We start from the raw sequence: 25,966 nt of genomic DNA, 5'->3' as shown, positions 1-25,966 counted from the left end.
GAGGGCATTGTTTTCTATGTCTAATGTCATTGAAATCACAGAGGGAGAAAGATCTTGAAAATGGTCCAGAGAGCAAAGGAAGGTAAACAGAAATGTTTAATGCCTATTATTTAGGAGAAGTGGCAGTGTGTCATTGAAGTTGTCTTGATTGTATGCCATCTCTGCTATTTCTGACTTTGATTGGCTCACTGATGTGACTTGTCTCTAACTCCCTCCCCCTTTCTTTTCCCTAAAAATTGTAATTCCTCAGTTGGAGATGCACCTGGTACTAGGATTGTGAGAACCACAGCTCTCAGTTGAGACAGGGCTATAGGTCCAACTAAATAGTTTTATTGCTTATTTCTGCAGGCTTCTCAAGTTCAAGTACAGCCCAGCCCAGGCACTCAAACATTTCATTCCTTGGTCAGCTTCTGCAGGAAGGGGGAATCCTAGCCATTGTCCAGCATGTGACCTTGGACATGGGCAGGCAGGAGAGTGTTTTGCCCAGTGTTAATATGTGGCAAGACTTGCTAAGTTAGCATGACTATCTGGATACTGTAGGGCCTGTTTTATATGTGTGACCAAGAGATTTCCTGATAAGTTATATTAAATCCTTCTTAGATTTTCTCTCTCCCCAGATATTGGGGTTCATTAAGCACTGCCTCACAGTTAGTAATTGTCATTGTACTTCTGAGAGAAGCAATGTAAATTCTGCATGACAACCAAAATCAGTTGAATCCATGGATATCTGGAATATCAGTTTGGGAATGATTGATAACTGCGATCATTTTGAATGAATAAATGCAATATAGCTTAGCTACATTTCACAGTAAGATACAGTGTTAAAAGTGCCAGCTGTTTGTGCTTAGGTATGTCTAGGTTCCAGAAAGGTACATTTCCGTGGATCATACCTACTGTTCATTGGAAGTAAGGTGAATTATTTTTTATTCCATTCTGAAAAATCACCAGGATATTTATGCACAGTTTAAAGACATTTAGTAGGACACCTAATTTTTTTCCCCATCTTTAATGAGATTCAGAGTTCAAGTGAGATAAATAAAACTTTACTAAACTTACCAGCTTGTATTTATTCTTGCAGTAAACTTTGAACAATGCTCAAGTGTCTGTTTCTTCATTGCTGAAAATATATTTTTGTACCACTGAGCAGCCCTTGTGAACTGCATACCTGCCCTGCAGGGCACTGAGCCTGCAGACAAGAGAGTAGCGTTGCATATAACTTCTCCATTTTCCCTTTTTTTCCAGTCTAACAGGCAACCAGCTAAGTTGAACCTTCTCACCTGCCAAGTAAAACCTAACGCCGAAGACAAAAAATCTTTTGACTTGATATCACGTGAGTCCTTTTTCTCTCTCTCTGAGTTGGTTATTGTGGCTTCTAACACCTGCACATTTTCATTCTCCAGGTATTTAAACAGCAGCTTTTCCAAGCAGGGCTCCTCAGAGTTGGCATTTGAACAGGTTCTTGTTATTCCTGCATGTGCAGCTCTGGAAAGATGCCCCAGGTCTCTGAATTTCCACTGAGCCCACCTGCAGTTGACAAGGCAGTGTCAGATCTGACCAGCAATAGAATAGAATCTAGTATTTGTACATAGAACTAGACCAGTGCTTGACCGTGAGTACACAGCTTTATCCCCTTGGAAAGATGTTTCTAAGTATATTCCCATTTCTCTCTTAGATCTACTGAATCACAGTTGTTGGTATAAGGCCCAGACATAGTTTAAACAAACAAACAAACAAAAAAAGCCCCTAGGTGATTGTAATGTGCACCTGTGGTTAAGAAGCACTGATGTAGACTTGGGAATGCAGGTATGCCAATATCTATGTACAACGAATTTGCCCAGAGTTATATCCCTGCAAAATCTGGCTCCTAAAGGAAAAATCATTTTTTTGCTTCCAAGCAGAATTGCCTTCAACCTTCGTGAATTGATGGCACTGCACCCTATCACTTTTCTACTTCATGGTTCAGAGTTTGTTTTTCTCTTGTGATGAGAGAGTATAATGAGCTACCCACCCCACAGCCTGTAGCCTGTGCTTTCACAGTGTGTAGAAAGTTGGGGGAAGATGTTTTTCCTCTAGGCCAGCTCCCATGGGTATGCTTATCGACCCACACTGTAGCTGAGAGGACCTCTTTTTCTAAAGAGAGGATGACAGAGCCAGTGAAGTGACTCTCATGAATATCCTGAAATCCTGCAACACTCATCTTAAATATCCCCCCTTCTCTGTCACAGCCCAGCAAGGCAGGCCAACAGCCAAAGTGCGTGATCTGTGTATAGAAGCACAGAAATATTTTCCTGACCTTTGAAACCCTTTTGATGCAGTTGTGTGAATGGAAGCTCAGGAGTCCTGACCCAAAAGATGGAATCAGTCATGAGGCTCTTTAGATGTAGTGTAAGCTGTATTCTGCAGCATCTATATGAAGTTTAGATTCCCTGTGGTTTTCATGACCAAGAGATTTCTTGGGTTATTGGTAAGAAAGAAATATGAAAATTTGGAATTATTTTATGACTTCAAAAAGCCAAGAGCCCCTAGTTATGAGAATATATAGGTTATTAATAATAATTGTCAGTTACAGAGCATCCGTTACATGCCAAGTGGAAAAAAAAAAAGTATTATTGCTAACCCTCACAAAAGCCTTATCTGTTAAATACATTATTGCTTATCTTCACAACAGGCTTATCAGTTTTCCATTTACAGAAGAAAAAACTGAGACTCCAGGAGGTCCAGTGAGCTACACAAGGTCACACAGCAATAAAGCAGAGACCCAACCAAGGCTCTCAGGCACTGCCACCCATGGCATGTTCTTTATTGTTTTGTTTTGGTTTTTGTTTGTTTTTGAGACAGAGTCTCACTCTGTCACTGAGGCTGGAGTCCAGTGGTGGCAACCACAGCTCTCTGCAGCTTCAGCCACCCAGGCTCAAGTGACCCTTCTCCTTCAGCCTCCCAAATAGCTGGGACCACAGGTGCATGCCACCATACCTGACCAATTTTTAATTTTTTGGTCGAGGCAGGGTCTCCCTATGTTGCTGAAGCTGGTCTTGAACTCCTAGGCTTAGGCAATCCTCCTGCCTCGACCTCCCAAAGTGTTGGGATTACAGCCATGAGCATGATGTGTTCTTTGACATACACGTTGTCTCTCTCTCCAGGGGAGATGAAGGATATGAATGCCTAGCCTGTCACACAGGAAGTGCTCAGGATGTATTAGTTTGACCTGAATATGTTGAAGCGTTCTTGAAATCCTGAATGTTAAGAAAGAGCTTCCCTCATGTGTACCTGCCCAAAGTATCCAAGTTAGGGCACGCCTTCCCTTACCTGGATAGCAGAGATTGAGCCCTTCTTCCTGCAACCTGATTGATCCAGAGAGTAGCCCCAACACCTGGGTCACAGTATGCCTAGTGTTGAGGGTGTTGGGGCTACTCTGTAGGTAAGTCAAGATCAATGCAGAACAGTAAATGAATCATTTCTGAAAAGGAGATTTAAAAAAGAAAGCACAGTAACAGTTGAATTGAAAGTGAAACAGAAAATGCTGAATTAGCTGGCACTCTCCAGCTTATCAGGAAAACCCATTTGGATCAAATAGGACCTTCCCCTCTCCTCACTGTTTATTCAAAAGCGGTGCCAGATGTTTGCATGGTATTTGTGGTTATTTTATTGCATTCTTGTTGCACTTAAGATATCTTGACAGAATGAATCATGTAGCTATTTTATTGCTGTGTGACCTTGTATAAGTCACTGAACCTTTTGGATCCTCAGTTTTTTCATCTGTAAAATGAGACACAGAAAAGGCTTTTGTGAAGATTAGCAATAATATACACAAGGCACCTGGCCGATACTGCTGTAAAACTAAAATAACATTAAAATCCCACTTTTACCGGGTTGTTTGTTTTTTTTTTTTTTCCCAGGAACTTAAATTTGTGTTATACCTGAAAGAACCCTGCTTTTCATGGTTTCACTTATTTTTCTTTTTTTAATTTTAGATAATAGAACATATCACTTTCAGGCAGAAGATGAGCAGGACTATGTAGCGTAAGTAGTTTTGAAATAATGGTGCCATGCCTTGGATTGAAAAAGCACCTCTCTCTTTACTATGTATATCAACATTTTCCTTTCATTTGTAAGAACTTCTCCTGGTGGCTCCATGCTTCTTTTTCGCCCATGGGCTGTCACATGTTGCTCTTCTCTCTGTCTGTGGTTCTCCCTCTTGTCTACTCAGTAAGTTCTGGTATCCCCAGCAAGATTCTGCTTTAGCCCCACCCTCTCTGGGGTTATTGCCCCCTACTATCTGCCCATGGCTTCTTCGTACCCCTCTGTGATCCTCTGGTGCATGTCTGCAGCCCTGTAGAGACCAAGAGCTTTTTGAGGGCAAGACTGTGCCTTATGCATGTTTAAATCACATTCCTTGCCCTCAGGAGGGGCCTTTGCTCAGTTTTTGGTGGCCAAACATATCAGCCAGCCTACCTGGACGCTTGACCGTTACTGTAAAGAGAAGCCGGGTTCTGAAGGAAGGAACACTGGCAGATGCCTTTCACTGGGGTAGACAGTCAATTAAAGGGAACCTGATAAAGTGGCCAGGACCAGGTTTGGTATCACTGGAGTCCTGCGCTAACCTGACCAGGTATGCAACCTTAGACAGTCCCTGGCCCCTTTTTTAAACACTGTCCCTGGTCCTGAGCCAGAGACTGTGTTTAAAAAAGTATCCAAGTTAGGGCACACCTTCCCTTACCTGGATAGCAGAGATTGAGCCCTTCTTCCTGCAACCTGATTGATCCAGAGAGTAGCCCCAACATCTGGGGCACAGTATGCCTAGTGTTGAGGGTGTTGGGGCTACTCCATAGGTAAGTCAAGACCAATGGAGAACAGTAAATGAACAGTTATGCCATCTTCTTTCTTATAGCCTAGACTGAAAAAGGCAATGTGTGACTATTACAAATCTCAGCTGCCTGGGAGAGGGATGTTTTTGTTAAAGTGGGCTATTGGTGTTCACTTTTTTTTTTTTTTTTTTTTTTTTCTAACGAGTACTTGGGGTAATTTGGACTGAGTTTCATAAACTGTCAAACTTCCTGTCCCATTAGTGGCACACAATAAATGCTATGTTCCTCTCATTTCTTTCCTCTTTTATTTCTAGAGGGTCCCAGAATTATTCTTATACCCTTTTTGCCTTACACTCACCTCTTTTCTCTCTTCCACTTGCTTACTTGCTTTTGCTTTTGCTCATGTACACACAGTCTTCTATGGGGAATTTTACCCTTTTCCCATTTCAAAGAAGAAATGATAAAGCATCAGAGAGAAAATAGAACATGGGTAGAAAAGATACAGAGATGGAAGGAACAGGATGGGGAAAGAAAGCTGAGAGAGAAGGTAGAGAGACAAAGGAAAAGGAGGAGAAAGGTCTAAATAGCTATTCATTATTTGAATATTTAATGAATGTCAGCTGTATGACAAGACTATGCAAAGCCTTGAGAATACATTAAATGAGATGGAGCTCCTGCCCTGAAGGAACTGCATCTCTACTGAAGGAGGTTGTCAGTGTGATATAGTGCAGGTGCTAAGTATAAGGAGAGGAGACCATGAGCTGAAGGAACAGACTCAGGGCACACACCGTCATGGCTTCCTGGGGCTGTTGCCCAGAGATGACTTCCTAGAGGAAGGTAAGCCTAAGCTGGCTCACGAACTTAGGGGAAGGTTATAAATACTCTACACTCCGGGTAGGAGGCTCTGATGGCTCAGAAGCAGGAGGATGGAATAGGAAGGAGGTGATTGATGACTTGGTGTTATGGGTATAGAGTTGGTGGACTAGAAGGTGACTGAAGTCAAATGAGAAAGGAAGAAGTCAGAGGGCTGTCCTTCCACCCACAGATTCAGGGAGAGGTACTGTTTATAATGAAAATGGTAATATTTATTGAGATGTTACTGTCTTATTAATTCTTACAGCCCTGACTTTTGTCCCTAGTTTGCAAATGAGGAAACAGAGGCACAAGATGCCCATGGTAACAGTCCTAATAAGCTAGGATTTGAACCCAGACAGGATTCCACAGTCACCTTGGAATATTGTTTATCCTTCTCTTATTTCATTCTCTCCTCCTCGTTTCCCTTTCTCAAACCCCTAAATGGAACACAGGTGAGTAATTTGGGTGAGGCAGGGAACACAACCACTTTCTCTTTGTTCCCTTGTGACTCAAACTCAGGCCTTCAATATTTTATTTACTCTTAGGACTTACAGGTAATTCAGTCCCAGTTTTGTTAGATATTGGTTTCCTGCCCATGAGGTTTAACATTTTTCAGTAAAAGAATTACTTGGCCCATCTTGAAGCTGTACATTTTGCACTTTGTAGTTTTGTTTTGTTTTTGAGACGAGGTCTCACTCTGTCACACACACTGGAGTGCAGTGGTGTGTTTATAGCTCATTCGCACGTAGCCTGTCTCCCAGGCTCAAGTGATCCTCCTGTCTCAGCCTTCCAAGTAGCTAGTGCTACAAGCATTCATCGCCATGCCCAGCTAATTTTTTTTTTTTTTTTTTTTTTTTTTTGTCAGTAGCCATGAGGTCTTGCTGTTGTTACCCAGGCTGGTCTCAAACTCCTGAGCTTAAGCCATCCTTCCACCTCGACCCCACAAAGTGCTGGGATTACAGACATGAGCTACAGTGCCCAACCTGCATTCTCTTTGGGTGCCGATAGTGACAGGGGAACTTTGTTCTGACTGATATAGGAGGTAATGGCAGTCCACAAAGAAAGCACATGCCCCAGAGGGAAGCCATAGTTCTCCACTTACCTCCAGGTTACATAGAGGCAGTTTTCACTGCATTAAGTTTATTTTCATATGAAAGCGTTTGAAGAAATTGAATGAAAAAATTCCTTCTCACTGAGGAAAGTATACAAAGAGCAGGTACATGTTAGACTCATTTGGCTTCTAATCCAGGCTCTGCTGGCTAGTGGTTTAAAAAAAAAAAAAAAAAGAGAGAGACAAGATCTCTCTATGTTGCCCAGTCTGGACTTGAACTCCTAGGCTACAACAGTCCTCCCGCTTCAGCCTCCCAATAGCTACAACTACATACATTCACTATTGTGGTTAGTGGCTTTTTAACCTTAGGCACATCATCTGGCTTCAGTCTTCTCATCAGTAATATGGGATTATGTACCTCAATTGCAGGACTTTGAGAGCATAAGATATGTAAAGCCCTTAGCACAGTGCCAAGTTATTTTTTATCTTCTAAAACTCAAAGGGACTTTTAAAGTATTAAAATACAATTATACATTCTTTATGCTTTTGAGTATGCTTGTTACTTGAAAATAATTTAAAAGTTTAAAAATATTGTCATAAATGATCACTGTGATTCTTGGTCCTTTTAAAATGTAGCCATTTCATTCCACCAAATTTGAATTATTTTCTCTAGAAAATTATCCTTTAAATATATTTTTTTCTGATTATCATGACAAACTTCTTTATTTGTCATGAGCTCCCGAGTAAAGAGGCAAATGGAAGGAACTCTGATAAAGTGAGTCAACAAAAGTATTTTCTTATCTTCATCTGGTCTGACACAATCCAGCCTAGGACCTACTTAGGCAAGTCATATAACTTCAGTTTCCTCATGTATAAAGTGTTGTAAACCCTAACTGAGAGGCATGTTGGAAGATTCTACAGGTTGAATATCCCTTATTTGAAATGCTTGGGACCACAAGTGTTTTGGATTTTGAATTTGGGGTGCACAATCTGTATGTCAAAAAGTTGTAAGTATTTGGTACATATTGGATACTGGCCAATATTAGCCAAATTCTGTAATGCCAGAAGAAAGCAAAATAGAGGCTTTGCAGTCAAGTGAAAAATCCAGTAACATCAGTGTCACTGATAGAATGCAGTGATCAGTCCTGTTGAACCCAGGTTCTTGAGTTGTTTTTAACAAAACAATTTCTAGTTTCTAACTTGAGATTAACTGTTAGAAAAAATACTGTTTAATCTTCTAAAAGTTGCTAAATCCCCCCGTTCCTGCCACATCAAATTCCTAGACCGTTGGTTTTGAAATGTTCAGTTTCCCACATTACAGTAGAAGTTAATTGTATTTCTCCCAACATACTGAAGGTGAGCGCCACCTAGAGTCAAAGGTGTGACTTGCATTATTCACATACTCCAAAAACATAATTTGTTTTTTGATTATTATGCTATCACTATTATTCAAAGCCTTTTGTATAGTGCTTTGTTTCATATCCATTTTATTGAGTGATATACGAAAAAATGGGAGACTCGGTTCTAAACGTTTATATTGCCTGTTGAGAATAAACATTAGCTGTCTATGTAGTAACTAAGAAAACAAAACAAAACTACAGTGGTTTGGAAATGTTCTTCCTTTTCTTTTTAAAAAATAACTTTGGCAGCCAGGCACAGTGGCTCATGCCTATATTCCCAGCATTTTGGGAGGCCAAAACAGGTGGGTCACCTGAGGGCAGGAGTTCAAGACCAGCCTGACCAACATGGAGAAACCCCATCTCTACTAAAAATACAAAATTAGCAGGCATGGCGGCACATGCCTGTAATCGCAGCTAATCCAGAGGCTGAGGCAGGAGAATCGCTTGAAGCCAGGAGGCGGAGTTTGTGGTGAGCCAAGATTGCACTCCAGCTTGGGCAACAAGGGCAAAACTCTGTCTTAAAAAAGAAATGAGAAGAAGAATAAAAAGTAAACTTGACTTTTTTCTCATTCACGAAAGTAATACAAGCTCATTATAGTTTTGAAAAATTATAGAAAGCATAAAGTCAAGCAATTCCTCTATCAATTGTTTTCTGCAGAAAATTACTCAGAGACAACCACTATTGACATATTGGTGAAATTATTTTTGGCCTTTAATACATACATATATTTAAATTTGGGATTATATGATTATGTTAGTCTATTCTCATACTGCTATAAAGAAATACCCAAGACTGGGTAATTTATAAAAGAAAGAAGTTTAACTGACTCACAGTTCCACATGGCTGAGGAGACCTCAGGAAAGTTAGAATTATGATGGAAGGGAAGCAAATAAGCCTGTCTTCACATGGCAGCAGGAGAGAGAAGTGTGTGGAACAAAGGGGGAAGAGCCCCTTATAAAACTATCAGATCTCATGAGAACTCACTCACTATCATGAGAACAGCGTGAGGGAAACCACCTCCATGACCCAGTCACCTCCCACCATGGGTCTCTCCCCAGATACGTGGGGATTATGGGGATTACAATTCAAGATGAGATTTGGGTGGGGGCACAAATCCAAACCATATCAGTCATATAATAGATTTTTTGGTTGTTGATTTCACAAAACACTATATTATGAGCATTTGAAATCATTATGAGCATCAAAAATCATTTGAAATTGTACACTTTAATGCCCACTTAACTGTTCTACTTTGTGGTTATTTCATGCCTTATTAATCAACACCCTGTTGTTGGATTTTTAGGTTATTTTAGTAGCAAAGGGTTATTTTGTTTGGGACATATGGTAGTCATATTGTATATAAGTAAATACCCTGCACTCTTCATTTAATATTATAAATGTCATATTTCCATGTTAATATGACTTTCTCATAAGCATAAATTTTTGTGGCTCCTAATGAAATATCTCTTCATTTTCACTATTAAGTGTCCCCACTGACATAGTCTTGCAGAAAACAGATACCTTTTGCTAAACTCCTTTTCCTGTCCCCTGTCCATTCCTCATCATTGTTTTCTCATCCTTGCATTGAATGGGTCCCTCATTGAGTCCTCTCCATTCCAACATTCCCTTTATTCAATATGCCCACGCTGAAATTCAGTCTCCTTGTATATTCGTGCAAGTCCTCAGTTATATTGATATTTTACTTTTCTCACTCATCTGCTCCTCTCATCTCTCATTTTCCCCTATGTGTAACTTTCTATTCTTTAACTCTCACTTTCCTTCAAGTTGGATTTATTCGTTTTTCCTCGCTTTATTGCTATTTTGGGAGGGGGGGTTCTCTTTCAGAATTACTTGACAAAAGTAGATTTTTTAGCAGTGGAGGAAGAAAACAATGGCCATGCTCTTATAAAGGCCTTTTTCCTCTTATGTTTTTGCCAACAGATGGATATCAGTATTGACAAATAGCAAAGAAGAGGCCCTAACCATGGCCTTCCGTGGAGAGCAGAGTGCGGGAGAGAACAGCCTGGAAGACCTGACAAAAGCCATTATTGAGGATGTCCAGCGGCTCCCAGGAAATGACATTTGCTGCGATTGTGGCTCATCAGGTTTTTGTCCCATATTTGAACCAGCTTTTATAACATCCTTTCTCTTTCTGTAGAATATAAAATGATCTAGTTATTGAAAAGCCTTAACCCCAGTGGACACACCCACATACACACACACAACACATTCCCAACATGATAATTCCCACCGCTGAGCTGCTTTTACCTTGCTGTTTTCTCTACCTGGAAAGCCCCTCTTGCTCTCCTAGATGTCACTGCCAAAATACTACCTTTCCTATAAGGTCCAGGTATATAAACACCATGGACGTTATGGAGAGAGTAGGGGGCATGGAGTCCATATTTTGTATCACAGTCTGCCACTCACAGCCTGGACAATCTCACACCAAGTCCCTCTACTATTCTGATTCGTAGTTTCCTTATCCTAAAAAAATGGGTCAGTCTCTTTCTATGGCACGGTGGCTCATACCTGTAATACTAGCACTTTGCTGAGGCGGGCACATCACTTGAGGTCAGGAGTTAAGAGACCAGCCTGCCCAACATGGTAAAAATACAAAAACTAGCTGGACAAGTTTGCAAGCACCTGTAATCCCAGCTACTCGGGACGCTAAGGCAGAAGAATCATCTGAACCCAGGAGGCAAAGGTTACAGTGAGCCAAGATCACGCCATTGCACTCTAGCCTGGGTGACAGAGCAAGACTCCATCTCAAAAAAAAAGAAAGAAATGGTTTATGTGAAATTAACTGACATGTGGTACATGATTTTCCTTCCTTCCTACTCAGCCAAACCCTCCCTAAGCTCTATACCACTGTCTCCCAAACTTTTATTTTCAAATAGCGCTATATTATCTATGTATTGGCAGCAGCTAACATTGAATGCCCCCACCATATTGAGAATCGTGCTAGGTGTTTTGTTTATCTCATTGAATCTTTGTAGAAGCCCTGTGAGCAAGATCCCAATATTCCCATTTTCCCATTTTACAGGTGAGGAAACTAGGACTCAGAGAGGTTGAATGACTTGCATAAGGTCACACAGCTAGTAGGGGTCAGAACCAGGATGCAAACGTGGTGTTCTTAAGCACTATATACCTTTTTTACTCTTTTACTTGTGAAACTGGATTTTCTACACAAGGTGCCATAAGGAGCTCAGAGAAAAGTCTCAGATTTTCTGCCATTATTGTGTACATGTATGATAGTGACACACATAGTGTCAGGAAATGGCAGACACGTAGTAAAATCTCAGGCATTGACCAGTCAGAAAGAAGCTTGACCCAGAGAAAGAACACTGAGGATTTTGCTAACATAGAAGTAATAGTTCCCACTGTTCTAGGGCCATAGGAGGTTGTAGAAAAAAAGGCCTTATATCCCTAAACATTTGGTGTTCATTATTTACAGCTGTCTTATTACTAAGAGGTGCTCATGGGGAAGCCATGACCACGAACTGGTGGGTTAACGTTAGTTACAACGTGGAGGTTAATGATGGCTATAGAATCCATTCACCTGTGAGCAGTACTTCATAGACCTTCATTCAGTCCATCACTGTCAGAGGTGATAGTGGCAGTGAGGGAACATCTCTCACAAGGCCTAAAGGTATTGCATAGGATCTCGTAAGAAAAGCCTTTCTCACATTTTCACAAGGATAAAGTGTTTAATCTTGTTTTCATTTCAGTATCAAAAGGAAACTGTTAGAGTAGTCCCCAGGCTAAACCACAAGAGTCCATTTCTTTTATTTAAGTCTTTCCTTCATGGTTCTTAACAAGTTGTACTGCTGTTGTTTGAGCTTCCTCTGTAGTTGGCACACTAAAATTAAATGTCTTGTTTGTTTCATTGTCTTCAAAATTATTTCCACAGAACCTACCTGGCTTTCAACCAATTTGGGTATTTTGACCTGTATAGAATGTTCCGGCATCCATAGGGAAATGGGGGTTCATATTTCTCGCATTCAGTCTTTGGAACTAGACAAATTAGGAACTTCTGAACTCTTGGTAAGTAGTGACCTGTACTTGGGAAGAATAATATTGTCATGAGTAATTTTAATATATTGTTTGTATTTTTTTTTTGTATTCTGCTGAGTACAAAGGATTGTAATTCCTGAATTTTACGAGTTTGCATAGATGTTTAAAATGTAACTTTTATGGTGTGTGATGCTGTTTCTATTTCCTGTTTGAAGGAAGAGCGAATCCTACATGTCTATAATTAGCTCAATGAAACTGTCTCCTTTCTTTTGGGATGGGCTTCTTCAAAACAATTTTTTCTTTACGCTGAAATAGCAGTTAAACTCAAATGTTCACATTACTTCACGGCTTCTGTTATAAGTAATGACTGAGGAGTTTATCTCAATTTTATTTTTATTTTTTCTAAGTTTGTGAAAGTACACATGAATTAGGAGTGGCTTGTTAACTATTGTCATAAAACCAGCTACTCGCTAACCCATAACTGCTTTTCTTTTTGAGACGGAGTTTTGCTCTTGTTGCCCAGGCTGGAGTGCAATGGCGCAATCTCCGCTCACCGCAACCTCCGCCTCCCGGGTTCAAGTGATTCTCCTGAGTAGCTGGGATTGCAGACATGTGCTACCACGCCCAGCTAATTTTGTATTTTTAGTAGAGATGGGGTTTCTCCGTGTTGGTCAGGCTGTTCTCAAACTCCTGACCTCAGGTGATCTGCCTACCTCAGCCTCCCAAAGTGCTGGGATTACAGGTGTGAGCCACTGCACCCTGCCAATAACTTCTTTAGGTGGTAAGTGAAGAAATTGTGTAAAATTGCGGTGCTTGGCTTCTTAATTCAAAAAAGGGTTTATGTACACTTAAACTTGTTTTCCTTTAACCTCTGTACTTCCCCATCATGAGTCACCCAGATCTGGAGTTGTCATCAGGTCCAAATAGCTCCCCAAGATATACCAAAAAACGGAAGGGGAGCCCTACTTGGCATCCCCCAAGTAGGAAGCCTACTGGACAAATGCCCTGTCCATTTGTCCAGTAAAAATTGACTTGCATAATTTTAACACTGGTGCACTGGGAGAGAGAGTCTTTGTACTAAGAGTGAGATTTTTAAATAAAATATGACTTCTCAGACAGGAGGCTCACTGTTGAGCAGAACCTGAGTGAACCTGGGCTCAAAAAAAAAAAAGCTGAAAGTCTAGCTTATCATTAGCCTTGACTGGGGAAAAGTACCAAAATGGGCATTTAGTAATCCAGTCAGCAGACCTGGCCATGTTAGCGTTCACTAAGCAATCGTGATCTGTCTTCTGTTCTATGCACAATACAAGACATTCCTTTTAATTCAGAAAGTAGGAAGTTACCATGCTGATACTCAGCTCCCTAGTTCACTTCTGGATTATAGAGAAGAGACAGAGACCTAACATCTGAAATACATTCTTCTTTAGTGCAGAAATGATGTCACTCATCTCCTTGACTTCTATTAATGAAATCCAGTTTGATGACAAGAAAGAGAAAAGTCCAAATCCCAAAGATATGCCCTGCAATTAACCCAAGATTTTTTTCCCCAAAGACCTGGTTGCATGTATGTTTCTTAAACTTTGCATCCCAAAATTCATGAAATGAATAGAGGCCCTTCAGGACAAATTTTCTTAGAATTCTCTTGAAACCAGAAGCAAAATGCTTCCTGGGTCCTCTGCTACCTGCAGCATCTTAATCTGTTCACAAATATAGGGTAATTCTATGTCCTTTTCTGTCCAGGGAGTAAATGTGTTCAATATAAAAAGGAGATGTGATGGTTGAAAAACTATTGCTGTTCATTAAAAGTCTAACCTATGGTTAAACTCACATGGAGCCTTCTCTCTGTAATCCCAGATCGTTTGTATGTGTGTAGGACCAGATTCTATTTTAGCATTTATCACATAAATGTAGACATGATTGATTCCTTGTCAGTGGCCCCACTAGACTATGAGCACCTATGGAAAAGGAACATGGTTTACCCAACGCTGCATTTCCAGCACTGAGTTTGGTGCCTGGCACATAGTAGATGCTCAGTAAATATTTGTTGACCAGATGGATGGTGGTTTATATTCTAAGTCAAATGAGGGAAAACACATACTCAGAAATCTCAAAAGTAAATAATAGGACACTTTTAACTAGTAGTAAAGAGTTTGCTATATTGTGTTTTTTTTTTTTTTTTTACTTTCTGTTACAGCTGGCCAAGAATGTAGGAAACAATAGTTTTAATGATATTATGGAAGCAAATTTACCCAGCCCCTCACCAAAACCAACGCCTTCAAGTGATATGTAAGTATTTCTGATATATTAAACTTTTTTTTTTACCATTCTATAATTATTTTTCTACCCTCCCAAAAAAATTCTTAGTTTTTTACAGTTTTTTTTTCAGTGCAAACCCCATTATCAGAGGAAAGCAGAGTATTTAGAAATGTATTTCCAGAATGCACAGATTCTTTTCACCCTCACCTTCCCCTCTGTAGTTGCAGCTGAGTGTCTGCTCTGTGGAGCACAGATTGTCATGGGGGCAGTTCTCTCAAAAACATGACGTATTGTGATAAGTAAGAGACATTCAAAGACAATGGGAGATTCCTGTTAGCCTGGCAAAAATCCAAATGCTTACAAACCCACTCAGCAAGATTGTGGGGAAACTGACATTCTCTCTCATAATATTGCCAGTGGAGCACAAAATGGTACACTGTGAAAAAGAAATTAACCATATTTACCAAAATTATAAATGTATTTACCCTTTGACTCGGCAGTCCCACTCCTGGGAATTTATTCCTATTCTGTAATAGAAAAAGATTAGAAACAAGTATCCATCTGTAGGCATCTGATGAAATACTGTATGGTAGAGCCACACAACAGAACACTATGCAGATGAAAAAAAAAGGACAGATTACGCTGAAGGCTTTTCAGAAGTTAATTTGATCATAAAACTACCATGAAGAAATAAGATGTAAGTTATTTTACCAGCTTGATAACAATAAGTTCTCAAGTGCATACACAGTGCAGTCTTCTCCACACCAGCATTTTTGAAATGTTTGCATGACCAAAACCTTGAAGACCCTGCTGTCGAATTAACGTCATAACAGCATGGATTTTTATGTCCTGTTTCTCGTGTGGAAAACAGTATCAGCGCTGCCCGGTCAACTACGTGCCTCATCTAGTCATTTGGCCTCTGTAAGGCTTTTGCCTTCAAAATGTCAGTGATTCTCCAGTATCTCTAATATAATGGTTATTAAAGCCATAGATTTTGAAGCCAGACTGCTGGAATTCATAGCATAGCTCTGCCATTTCCTAAACTATGTGACCTTGGACAAGTAACTTTGTTCCTGCCTTAGTTTCCTCATCCAGAACATGTATCCACCTTGGAGGGCTGTGGTAACAAGGGGCTTGAGTAAAAAGTGCTTGCGGCAGCCAGGCACGGTGGCTCGCACCTGTAATCCCAGCACTTCAGGAGGCCAAGGCAGGCAGATCACAAAGTCAGGAGATCGAGACCACCCTGGCTAACACGATGAAACCTCGTCTCTACTAACAGTACAAAAAATTAGCTGGGCATGGTGGCACACGCCTGTAGTCCCAGCTGCTAGGGACGCTGAGACAGGAGAATCGCTTCAACCTGGGAGGTGGAGATGCAGTGAGCTGAGATCACGCCACTGTACTCCAGCCTGGATGACAGAGTGAGACTCCATCTCAAAAAAAAAGAAGTGCTTGGAGCAGCATTTGGTCTGTAGTAAGCGCTATATAAGTATCTATGAAAATTATTATTATTGGCCTGTAGTAAGTGCTGTGTATTACTGCTACTACTGCTACTGTTTTGTTTGATCAATGACCCAGAGGCATAAAGTGAACCTCTTGTAACATGCAGTTTAATCACTCATTTAGTCATTGATCAAATCCTTATGAGGCAACTTCCCTGCTCCAGGCACTCTTGTAGGTGCTGAAGATACAGTAGCAAACAAGACAGAGTTCAGAGTTCTGTCCTGCTTACATTCTGACTGAGGAGAGGAAAACACAGGAATTAAAAAGTCAGTAATACAGTTACACACTGTATTAGGTGTTCTGAAGAAAGTACAACAAGAGGAGGTGTTGAAGTGTGTGGAGAAGGGGGAGGGGACTTTTTTTCAGGTTGAAGTTGGGGAAAGCAAAGCTGAAGGGCATGACGGCCCCTCCCCGTGGGGAGCAGCCAGGCAGCTGAAACAGTCATTATGGGTGCCCCAAGGTAAGTAAGGCATATTTGAACTATGACCTGAAAGAAGGTGTGGCAGGAGAGAACTGAGCATTCGGGGAAATGGTGGGCAAGAAGGAGATGGAACCAGATCATGTAGGTCATGCACTACAAGTGTGATTGAGAAGTTTTAAACAGGAGTGGCATGATCTGTGTTATGTTTTAAGTTGATCATGTGATATTGGTTCTCAACCAAGGGTGACTTTGCCCTCAGAGAATATTTGGCAATGTCTGTAGACATGCAGTTGTCATGACTTGGACAGGTGCTACTGCACCCAGCAGGTAGAGGTCAGAGTTGGTGCTAAACATCCTGCAATGCATAGGACAGCTGCCAGATAAAAGAATTACCCAGCCCCAAATGTCAGTAGGGCTGAGGTTGGGAAACCCAGCTGTAGCTGATGTGTGAAGGACAGACTTGTGGGGAGTATGGTGGGGCCTGGGTGCCTGTGGAAACAGACAGGGGAGATGCTGTTAGACCAGATCCACTGAGCGCTGAAGATAAACTAGACAAAGGTGGCAGCAGTGAAGGTAATAAAATGTAGTGGACTTCCCAATATATTTTGAAGTGAGAGCCAACAGGATTTGTGGATCAGTTTTAATATGTGATGTTTAAGACTCTGTCAAGATGACACTCAAGGTTTTACCTCTAGGTAAATAGATGGTAGCTTTAATGAAAATGGAGTAGAAAAGGAGAGGCCTGGGTTTAAGGGGACAGAGGAGGAAAGTTGTCTTTATCAACCATAGCACTAGAATTCTAGTGTCCAGATTTCCAGACAAATCTATTTTCCATTCTCCCTGTTACTCCACTGTCAGAAAACCTTAAATTGTTAGGAAACCATGGGCTGAATGCCCACAAAAGGTTGAAGGTATTGTGCCTAGTAAGAGGCCAGATACTTCCTATGGCCACGGAATTAGAGACCTAAGGGTAGAGGTGACTTTCAAGGTGATCCAGGTGATCATGTGATACCTGAGCGCCCTCTGCATCATTTCTTCCAAATAATTGTGTGGCATCACATGATACTTCCAGTGACATGAAGCCATCTGCAGATGTTCCTGAAACACAGATGAATGCACGGAAACAGAAATGTAAGATCCACCTCCCCGCAACTTTGCATCTTGAAGTCTAGTTCTGCCCTTATGGATAATAATGGGAAGGAAGCTTTCAAATGAACCCCTAAGGCATGCGTCATTCTTTGTTCCTTACCCATAATTTGCTTCCTTGGAACAGGCAGCTATGATTACTAATGTTTTGCAGGTTAGGAAACTGAGGTGCAGCAAGAACTTGATTTGCCTGAGGTCACATAGTTAGCATGTGGTTTCAGACTTGAATCAAGAGCCATTTAATTTTTAAGTCTGTTGCTCCATTCATCAACACAGTAACTGCCTTTCACACTTTATATAAGACACATGCAGCAGAGGACTCAAAAGCCAGGCTTGGGCCATTCTTTCGGTTACTGGAAGTCGTCTAATTCATCAGGCTCTTGCCATCCTAAAGGGACTTTGACTTAAGCATAAAGGACACCCATGAGCATGAGCGCTTGGTTACTTAGTAAATCAGTTGGTCTTTTCTGAACTGCATAGAGTTGAGAAAAGACCAGAGGCTGTGTGCCATCATCAACCAGCTCAACTCTTTTTACTACCAACCCAGAATGAAAGAAAAAGGTACCAGCGCAATGTTAAACTGTGTTGCCTGACTGTGAGGTGTTGGAAATAGCAGCAGCTTCCACTGGTGGAATGCATGTTTTTGAGCAAGAAAGTTTATATCCTTTGTGTTAGAGCTCTCTCAGAAGGTAGAAAACACTTCTTAGACACTGTACATCCTTTAAGTCAAAATATACCAATGTCTTATTTGTATTTTCAGATTAAAAAAAAAAAACCTAAAGCTCATGAAGATTAAGCAGTTTCCCACAGTCACATAGCTGGGATCCTGTAGAACTAGGATTTAATCTGAAGTCCATTTACTGTCTTTATTAATTAGCTTATGTAACTGGAAAAGTAAAGGGATGGATTCAGGTGCATACCCTAACTCTCTTTCCCTGACTCTACCTCTCCTTTCCTCTGAGCTGACTTCCATTTTAGTCTTTGCCCAGAGGTGACCAAGGCAACCGTGGGGCCACTTAGGTCATATACTCACTGCTGTCGCTGGGAGGTAAGCTCAGTCCTACCAGAAACACTTGAACTGAAGTGAGAAAGGCGATTTCTCAAGAGAAGGAAAAAGTACCTCACCCCTTCAGATTTTGGGCATGTTATCCATGTGGTCTCCTGCTCCTACACCAAAACCTCTGTGGGAAAGATAGCTCATCTTCACCCCTTTGGAGCTCAATGCCAGGCCTGGGGTAGTTGCTTCAGTGACCACCTATCTGAGCCTCAGTTTCTTCACCTATAAAATGAAGAGTTATGGCCAGATGCATTGGCTCACGGCTGTAATCCCAGCACTTTGGGAGACCAAGGCGGGAGAATTGCTTAAGCTTAGGAGTTCAAGACCAGCCTGGGCAACGTAGCAAGACTCCATCCTTTTAAAAATTTTATAAAATGAATAGGGAGTTATATCAGATGACAAAAATCCTTTCCATGAAGCTCTGAAAACTGTTAATTGGTCTTTCATAATGTGTTTAACTTCTCAAATTTTTTAATTTCCTCATATACTTATATATCAGAGTTTGAAGTATTTATAATTGATTTCTCATGCTGTTGGTCAAGGTGAAAAAGAAATTTACTGTGATTTATGTGCTTGTTTACTTTGTAACTATATTTATTACCTGTATATATTAGTTAAATACATATTATTTTCTTTATTCTGTCTCTATTGGAATAATTTTGTCTAAAACCTGGTTTGTTTGAATGGTGAAAAGAAGCATATCTTAATTAAAATAACTCTTCTCAAAGAGAAATGTTTGTCAGTAAAACGTAAACCTTTCTTAGCACTTGGAAAATAAAATGCTTTATTTTGTCTTGTGTTTTAGGACTGTACGAAAAGAATATATCACTGCGAAGTATGTAGATCATAGGTTTTCAAGGAAGACCTGTTCAACTTCATCAGCTAAACTAAATGAATTGCTTGAGGCCATCAAATCCAGGGATTTACTTGCACTAATTCAAGTCTATGCAGAGGGGGTAGAGCTAATGGAACCACTGCTAGAACCTGGGCAGGTAAGTCCTCACTAAAATCATAGGATAAAATGTAATGTGGAAAATCAGTTTAAAAGGTGACTTATTTTAACATTATACCATACAATGAGACTCTTATACATTGGGTGACCATGTCTAAATCAAGAGATTTTGAGAGTGAAAATGTGTGCTCCTTATAATTACTTTGGGGCAACTAATGTATGTGAAGCTTCCCTAAGTAGAGCATATGATCCACTTATTTATACTTTTCCTTCCCTTTTTAGGAGCTTGGGGAGACAGCCCTTCACCTTGCCGTCCGAACTGCAGACCAGACATCGCTCCATTTGGTTGATTTCCTTGTACAAAACTGGTATGGTGTTTGTTTTCTCTATTGAATTACCTGAATATGCCTTATAAATTAACACAAACCAGGCCTATCAGTGGCCTCGATCAGGAATTGGCAAGCTTTTTCTGTATCACGCTAGATATAAAAAATATTTTTTAGTGGGAGATGTCTTGAAATGTAAAATCCCATCCTTTGGGTTGTGGGGTTTTTGTTTTCTCCAAACAAAATCTAATCTTCAAAGTTAATATATATATATTGGCTTTGCAGGCATGAATTGTCTCTGTCAGAGCTATTCAGTTCTGCCATGTTAGTGTGAAAGCAGCCATAGACAATGTGTAAACAAGCGAGTATGGTTCAATTCCAATAAAACTTTATTACTTTATTTATAAAAACAGACAGTGAACTAGATATGGCCTACAGGCTATAGTTTGCCACCCCTTGGCCTTTATAAATGTAAAATTCTGTCTGTATTGAAAACTCTGCTGCACAGACTGGACACATTTCCCAACCATTAGGAAAGGTTAAAAGAGAGAACACTTAACAGCACAGATTAACCAGATTTTTGAGTTTTCGTTGTTCGTAAATTTCATATAAGACAGCAGCAGTGTGTGTGGCTGGATCAACAGCTCATTCAAGTTTGGGACATACTAATGGAAGTATAATAGTGAACACAGGAAGTTTAGACTTGCTGGATTCTTTATTCTTTATCTGTTCTGTAAGCAACAGATTTGTGAGGAGGAACTAGAGCTCATCCAAAGAAGATGATCAAAATATTAGGGGATTTGAACCCATATAGGAAGAATGGTACGTAGACACAAGCCAAACTGTGTAAAAGTCCAGGTTTCTCCCTCAGAGACAACATAGCATAGCGGGTCAAAGCACTGGCTCCAGAGACAGATTACCTGTGTTCAGATCCCTGCTGCACCATACCTATCCTGAAAATCTTGAAAGCAAGCACTTCAGCCTCTCTGTGCTTTAGGTTTTTTTTTTTTTTATCTGTAAAAGAGGTTATTATTAGTACTTACCCCATCAGATGGTTGTAAAGATTCAGTGAACTAATACATGTAAACATTAAAAAACAATGTCTGTCCCATAGTTCCTGGCACTCTTAAGTAAATGCTAGTTGTTACCACTATATTGCTTATAAATCCAGATTAGAAACATAATTTTCTCTGTAATAAGTAGGTCTCAAATTTGACTCAATTGTCAGCACAAAAAAAAGTGGCTAATCTATAGTTTTAAGTTACAGAGTAAGTCATTTTTTTCTAACCATCTGACTTTTCAGTGGGAACCTGGATAAGCAGACGGCCTTGGGAAATACAGTTCTACACTACTGTAGTATGTACAGTAAACCTGAATGTTTGAAGCTTCTGCTCAGGAGCAAGCCCACTGTGGATATAGGTAAGAGTGTGTCCCAGTGTCTTCATGACTGTAGTAAGAGCATGTGTTGCATGTTACATTGTAATGTCATTGTTGTTCCTTGCCTTTTTTTAAGGTGTTTCATAGATAATTATGCAAATTAATTTTTTCTCTATTTCAGTTAACCAGGCTGGAGAAACTGCCCTAGACATAGCAAAGAGACTAAAAGCTACTCAGTGTGAAGATCTGGTAAGCAAAAATGGACATGGAAGATTTATTAGATATTGGCTGCCTTAAAAGTGTCATTCTGAGAAACTGGAATTGAATATTAAAAATGCAGATTCAGGCTGGGCACGGAGGCTCACACCTGTTGTCCCAACATTTTGGGAGGCCAAGGTAGCCGTATCACAAGGTCAAGAGATTGAGACCATCCTGGCCAGCATGACGAATCCCCGTCTCCACTAAAAATAAAAATATTAGCTGGGCGTGGAGACATGCTCCTGTAGTCCCAGCTACTTGGGAGGCTGAGGCAGGAGAGTCACTTAAACCCGGAGGCAAAGGTTGCAGTGAGCCAAGATCGCACCACTGCACTTCAGCATGGTGACAGAGCGAGACTCCCATCTCAAAAAAAAGCAAGTTCATTTTTTTTTTAACATTAGCCAAAGAAATTCAGATAAGCACTGTGCTACATTAGAAAAAGTGGTCAAATGGCCTACGGCCATACCACCCTGAACGCACCCAGTCTCATCTGATCTCAGAAGCTAAGCAAGATCGGGCCTGGTTATACTTGGATGGGAGAAAAAGTGGTAAAATGGTAAATTTGTCATCCACTTGTCTTTGGAATGCAGTTAAAGGAGCTGAAAGGCTTTTGAGAGGTATTATTACCAGATAGGCTTGTGGATTGAGGTCATGCTTTTTATTTCCCAGACCATTAGACTTTCTCTGAAGCTTAACAGTAAAGAATTATATGAGAAGCTGATTCCAAAAATTGGGCAAGTTAAAGCTCAGAGTGCAGTGGTCTTCAAAATGGTAACACACTGTTCTCCCAGCCCCTCCCCCTCCTGTGCACAGTCACCTTTTTTGACTCCACTAGTTTTGCTTAGCAACTCTGGGCCTTCGCATTAGTGTGATTCTCTTGAGTTTCTGCTAAGTGCCAGGTTCCAGGCAAAGCAGTTGGGCCTTTTTATTCTTAAAAGAATCCTTTGAGACAGTTATCCCTTCTTCCATTTTATGAATGAGAAAATGGGGCCACAGATTGGACGGGGACCTTAAAAGCCTACCTCTTAGACTTCAAAGACACATTTTGCCTTTCAGCCAGGAATTTGCAAGTTTGAGGCCCATTTAATAAGAAGAAAGCTTTTAATTTTGGAGACAAGTTATCAAAATAGAGAAGGCTCTGCCTGTAGTTCTTTACATTTCTCTTGAGCCTGTCATGCAGCAATGCAGCTTGTCTAATCAGAGTTTTGGCTGTAGTACACCTGTAGCTGATTCATTGAAAACTAGGAGTAAGGTGGGATTTGCTCAGTGTTTGTATAATATTGGGATGTTCCATTTAAATTAAAATGGTGCACATTTGCTGTTCCTTTCAGCTTTCTCAGGCTAAATCTGGAAAGTTCAATCCACATGTCCACGTAGAGTATGAGTGGAATCTTCGACAGGAGGAGATGGATGAAAGTGATGATGATCTGGATGACAAAGTGAGTATAAATTATATCCTCGAATTCCTTAGCACTTACCCCAGCTTTTCTACTCTGTGTAGACAAGATCCATTTTTAGTGAGATTGATCGATTGTAGTTTTACAGTTTAATGTACCAAGGCCATTTTTGTTGTTCAGTCCTTATTGGGCACCATTTAACAGCTATATTAAGGTTGTCCAGAGAAATGGAGCCAATAGGATAGGGAAAGAGAAAGAGAAATTTTTTTTAAGGAATTGGCTCACATGATTGAAGAAGCTGTCAAGTTCAAGATGCACAGGGCAGGCCAGCAGGCTGGAAATCCAGCAGGAGTGAATGTTGCGGTCTTCAGGCTACACACAGTCTGAGGACAGCATTCCTTCCTCTTCAGAGGACCTTAGTCCTTTCTCTTAGGCCTTTTGGCTGATTAGGTGAAACTCACCCACATCATGAAGGGCAGTTCTCTTTACTCGAAATCTACTCACTTAAATGGTAATTGCATCTAAAAAATATCTTTACAACAACATCCAAACTGGTGTTTGACCAAACACCAGGACATTGTAGCCTGCTGACATAAAATTAACCTTGAGGCTGGGCATGGTGGTTCATGCCTATAATCCCAGCACTTTGGAAGGCCAAGGGCGGGAGGATCGCTTGAGGCCAGGAGTTTGAGACCAACCTGAGCAAAATGGTGAGACCCTGTCTCTACAAAGTAAATAAATCAATCAATAAAACATGGTGGTGCTACTCAAGAAGCTGAGGTAGGAGGATTGCTTGAGCCCAGGAATTTGAGGCTACAATGAGCTATGATCACACCACTGCACTTTGGCCTGAGTGATAGAGCAAGACCCTATGTCTTTAAAAGAAACCAAACCAAAGGTAAACAAAAATAAAATTAACCTTCAAGTAATTAGTAAGTAAACAACAATTATTATTTATTGAACATAATCATGTACCATATAGTAACATTTCAGTCCACAACACACAGCATACTCAGTGGGGATCCCTGTAAGATTATAATGGAACTGAAAAATAGCTATCACCTACTGATGTCATAGATGTCATAATACTGTAGTGCAACGCGTTCCTCACATGGTGTGGGGATGCTTGTATACTACTACACTGAGTAGTATAAAAGCATACTATAATGTCCTAGGCCTTTACTCACCTAGGCCGTTCACTCACATTCAGAGCATTTTCCAGTCCTTCAAGCTCCATTCATGGAAAGTACCACTTTTTACTCTTATATACCATATTTTTATTTTACCTCTTCTATGTTTAGATGCACAAGTAGTTACCATTATGTTATAGTTGCTTACAATGTTTAGGATAGTAATATGCTGTATAGGTTTATAGCCTGGGAATAATCAGCTGTACCATATAGCCTAAGTATGCAGTAGGCTATTCCATCTAGGTTTGTGTAAGTATACTCTGTGATGTTCACACAAGAACAAAATCTCGTAACACATTTCTCAGAATGTGTGCCATCATTAAGGCATGATGTTCATTAAATGTGGATTAGACAGATTTAAGCACTTAGGTTATCTCAGATCATCTTTATTGAAAGTCCATAGTCTGGTGCAGTGGCTCACACCTGTAATCCCAGCACTTAGGGAGGCTGAGACGGGTGGATTGGTTGAGCCCAGGAGCTTGAAACCAGCCTGGGCAACAGCGAAACCCTCTCTACAAAAAAATACAAAAATTAGTTGGCCATGGTGGTGCGCACCGGTGGTCCCAGCTGTTCAAGAGGCAGAGGTGGGAGAATCACCTGATCCCGGGAAGTCAAGGCTGTAGTGAGCCAAGATCCCGCCACTACACTCCATCCTGGATGTCTGAGTGAGACCGTGTCTCAAAGAGAAAAAAAAGTACATAAGGGACATCGTAAAGGCTCCCAGCTAGTAGAAGACAGTTTGTAGGATTAGGCCCATTTCTCACTGTGTTTTCCTTTTTAAGGCAGTTAACTACCTCTGAAAGTTCATTCATGCATTAATTGATTGCATATGTATTGGACATTTCCTCTGTCCCAGGCAGGATGTAAGGAATGGCCAAAGAGGTCCTCAAGGCATTAACAGCTTAAGGAGGAAATAAATTTTAATAAGATGTGATAACCATTATAAGCATTTGGGAAAATTACCAAGAGGTTTTCAGACTACCAAGCAGCTGTCTCAGTCTTGGCAAGCAGTGAAGACCTTCTCAAGGACATTGGAGACTGGTTTCTAAGGATAGGTAGAGGCTTGCCAGGGAAAGAAGTGGGGTGGAGTGCATCATTCCAGTTATGGAGAGCAGCATGTGCCAAGGAAAGGAGTCGTGGTAGAGCCTGGATGTCTCAGGAATGGAGAGAAGCACTGTATGTGAGACGCATTCGCCTGGCTGAATGGTGAGAGGCTGGCAGCTGCCTTGGAGTCAAGCAAACCAGATCAAGATAGCTTTATGAGCCAAGTCCAGCCTTTGGGTTTTTGTGCATCAGTCAGAAGCCCCAAGAGGTTTGTTGTCTAAAGAGCAGAGTTTCCCACCGGTTCTGGCTACAATGTGAAAAATAGACTGGAGAAGTGGCCATTCCAGAGGCTGTAGCTGCAGTGGGAACTGATGAGCACCTGCACTAGGATTGGCTTTGAGGGGTATTTCTGAGGTGCCTGCAGAAACCAGGGACTCTAGGTGACACTGAGGTTTCTAACTTGGGCAGTTGAGTGGATCCTAATGTCATCACCGCAATTGCAAATACCAGAGACACCTTATGGGCCATTGAAAATGGTTTGGAACCCAAGTAGTTAGGATTGGATTTACAGATCTGTAAGTCATTATTGTGTTGGGGGCAGTGGGTATGAATCCGTTTACTTTGTGGGGGGATATAAAATGAGAAAAGAAGCAAAGAATGAGAACTTCACCATTAAAGGATTGAGGAGGGAGGAAATCTTAATGTAGCAAATTAGAAGTAGGTGGAAATATATTCAGATGTTGCTGAAAATGTCCTGCATTCTGAAGGACATTGCTAATTAAAGGCTAAATCTACCTGTGACCTTAACACTATGCTTCTGACACTGCCGCTGATCCTAACCAGTGTTTCACTAGTGTGATTATTCATAGTGGTGAAAGATTTAAAAGTGTGATATCTAGATCCTTCCTTTGTA

The 25,966-nt window shown here is 40.7% G+C and overlaps 1 protein-coding gene across 5 annotated transcripts in view; it reads left to right on the top strand.

The window, feature by feature from the left end:
- Nucleotides 1-25,966, top strand: part of ASAP1 (ArfGAP with SH3 domain, ankyrin repeat and PH domain 1) — a 403,505-nt gene that overhangs the window by 313,071 nt on the left and 64,468 nt on the right. For all 5 annotated transcript variants that reach the window (XM_032246627.1, XM_032246599.1, XM_032246607.1 and 2 more), the window contains 10 exons: nt 1,243-1,330; nt 3,972-4,020; nt 10,054-10,217; nt 12,023-12,156; nt 14,321-14,412; nt 19,315-19,501; nt 19,744-19,829; nt 21,091-21,206; nt 21,346-21,413; nt 22,754-22,861. In XM_032246627.1, the coding sequence (XP_032102518.1) occupies nt 1,243-1,330; nt 3,972-4,020; nt 10,054-10,217; nt 12,023-12,156; nt 14,321-14,412; nt 19,315-19,501; nt 19,744-19,829; nt 21,091-21,206; nt 21,346-21,413; nt 22,754-22,861 (1,092 nt within the window). The remainder of the gene's footprint in view (nt 1-1,242; nt 1,331-3,971; nt 4,021-10,053; nt 10,218-12,022; nt 12,157-14,320; nt 14,413-19,314; nt 19,502-19,743; nt 19,830-21,090; nt 21,207-21,345; nt 21,414-22,753; nt 22,862-25,966) is intronic.

Source organism: Sapajus apella, unplaced genomic scaffold, assembly GCF_009761245.1.
Source record: "Sapajus apella isolate SASKATOON/1434 unplaced genomic scaffold, GSC_monkey_1.0 scaffold3, whole genome shotgun sequence".
Classification (NCBI taxonomy): domain Eukaryota; kingdom Metazoa; phylum Chordata; class Mammalia; order Primates; family Cebidae; genus Sapajus; species Sapajus apella.
The sequence above is the reverse complement of the archived record's forward strand: the minus strand, read 5'-3'. Positions and strand labels throughout refer to the sequence as shown.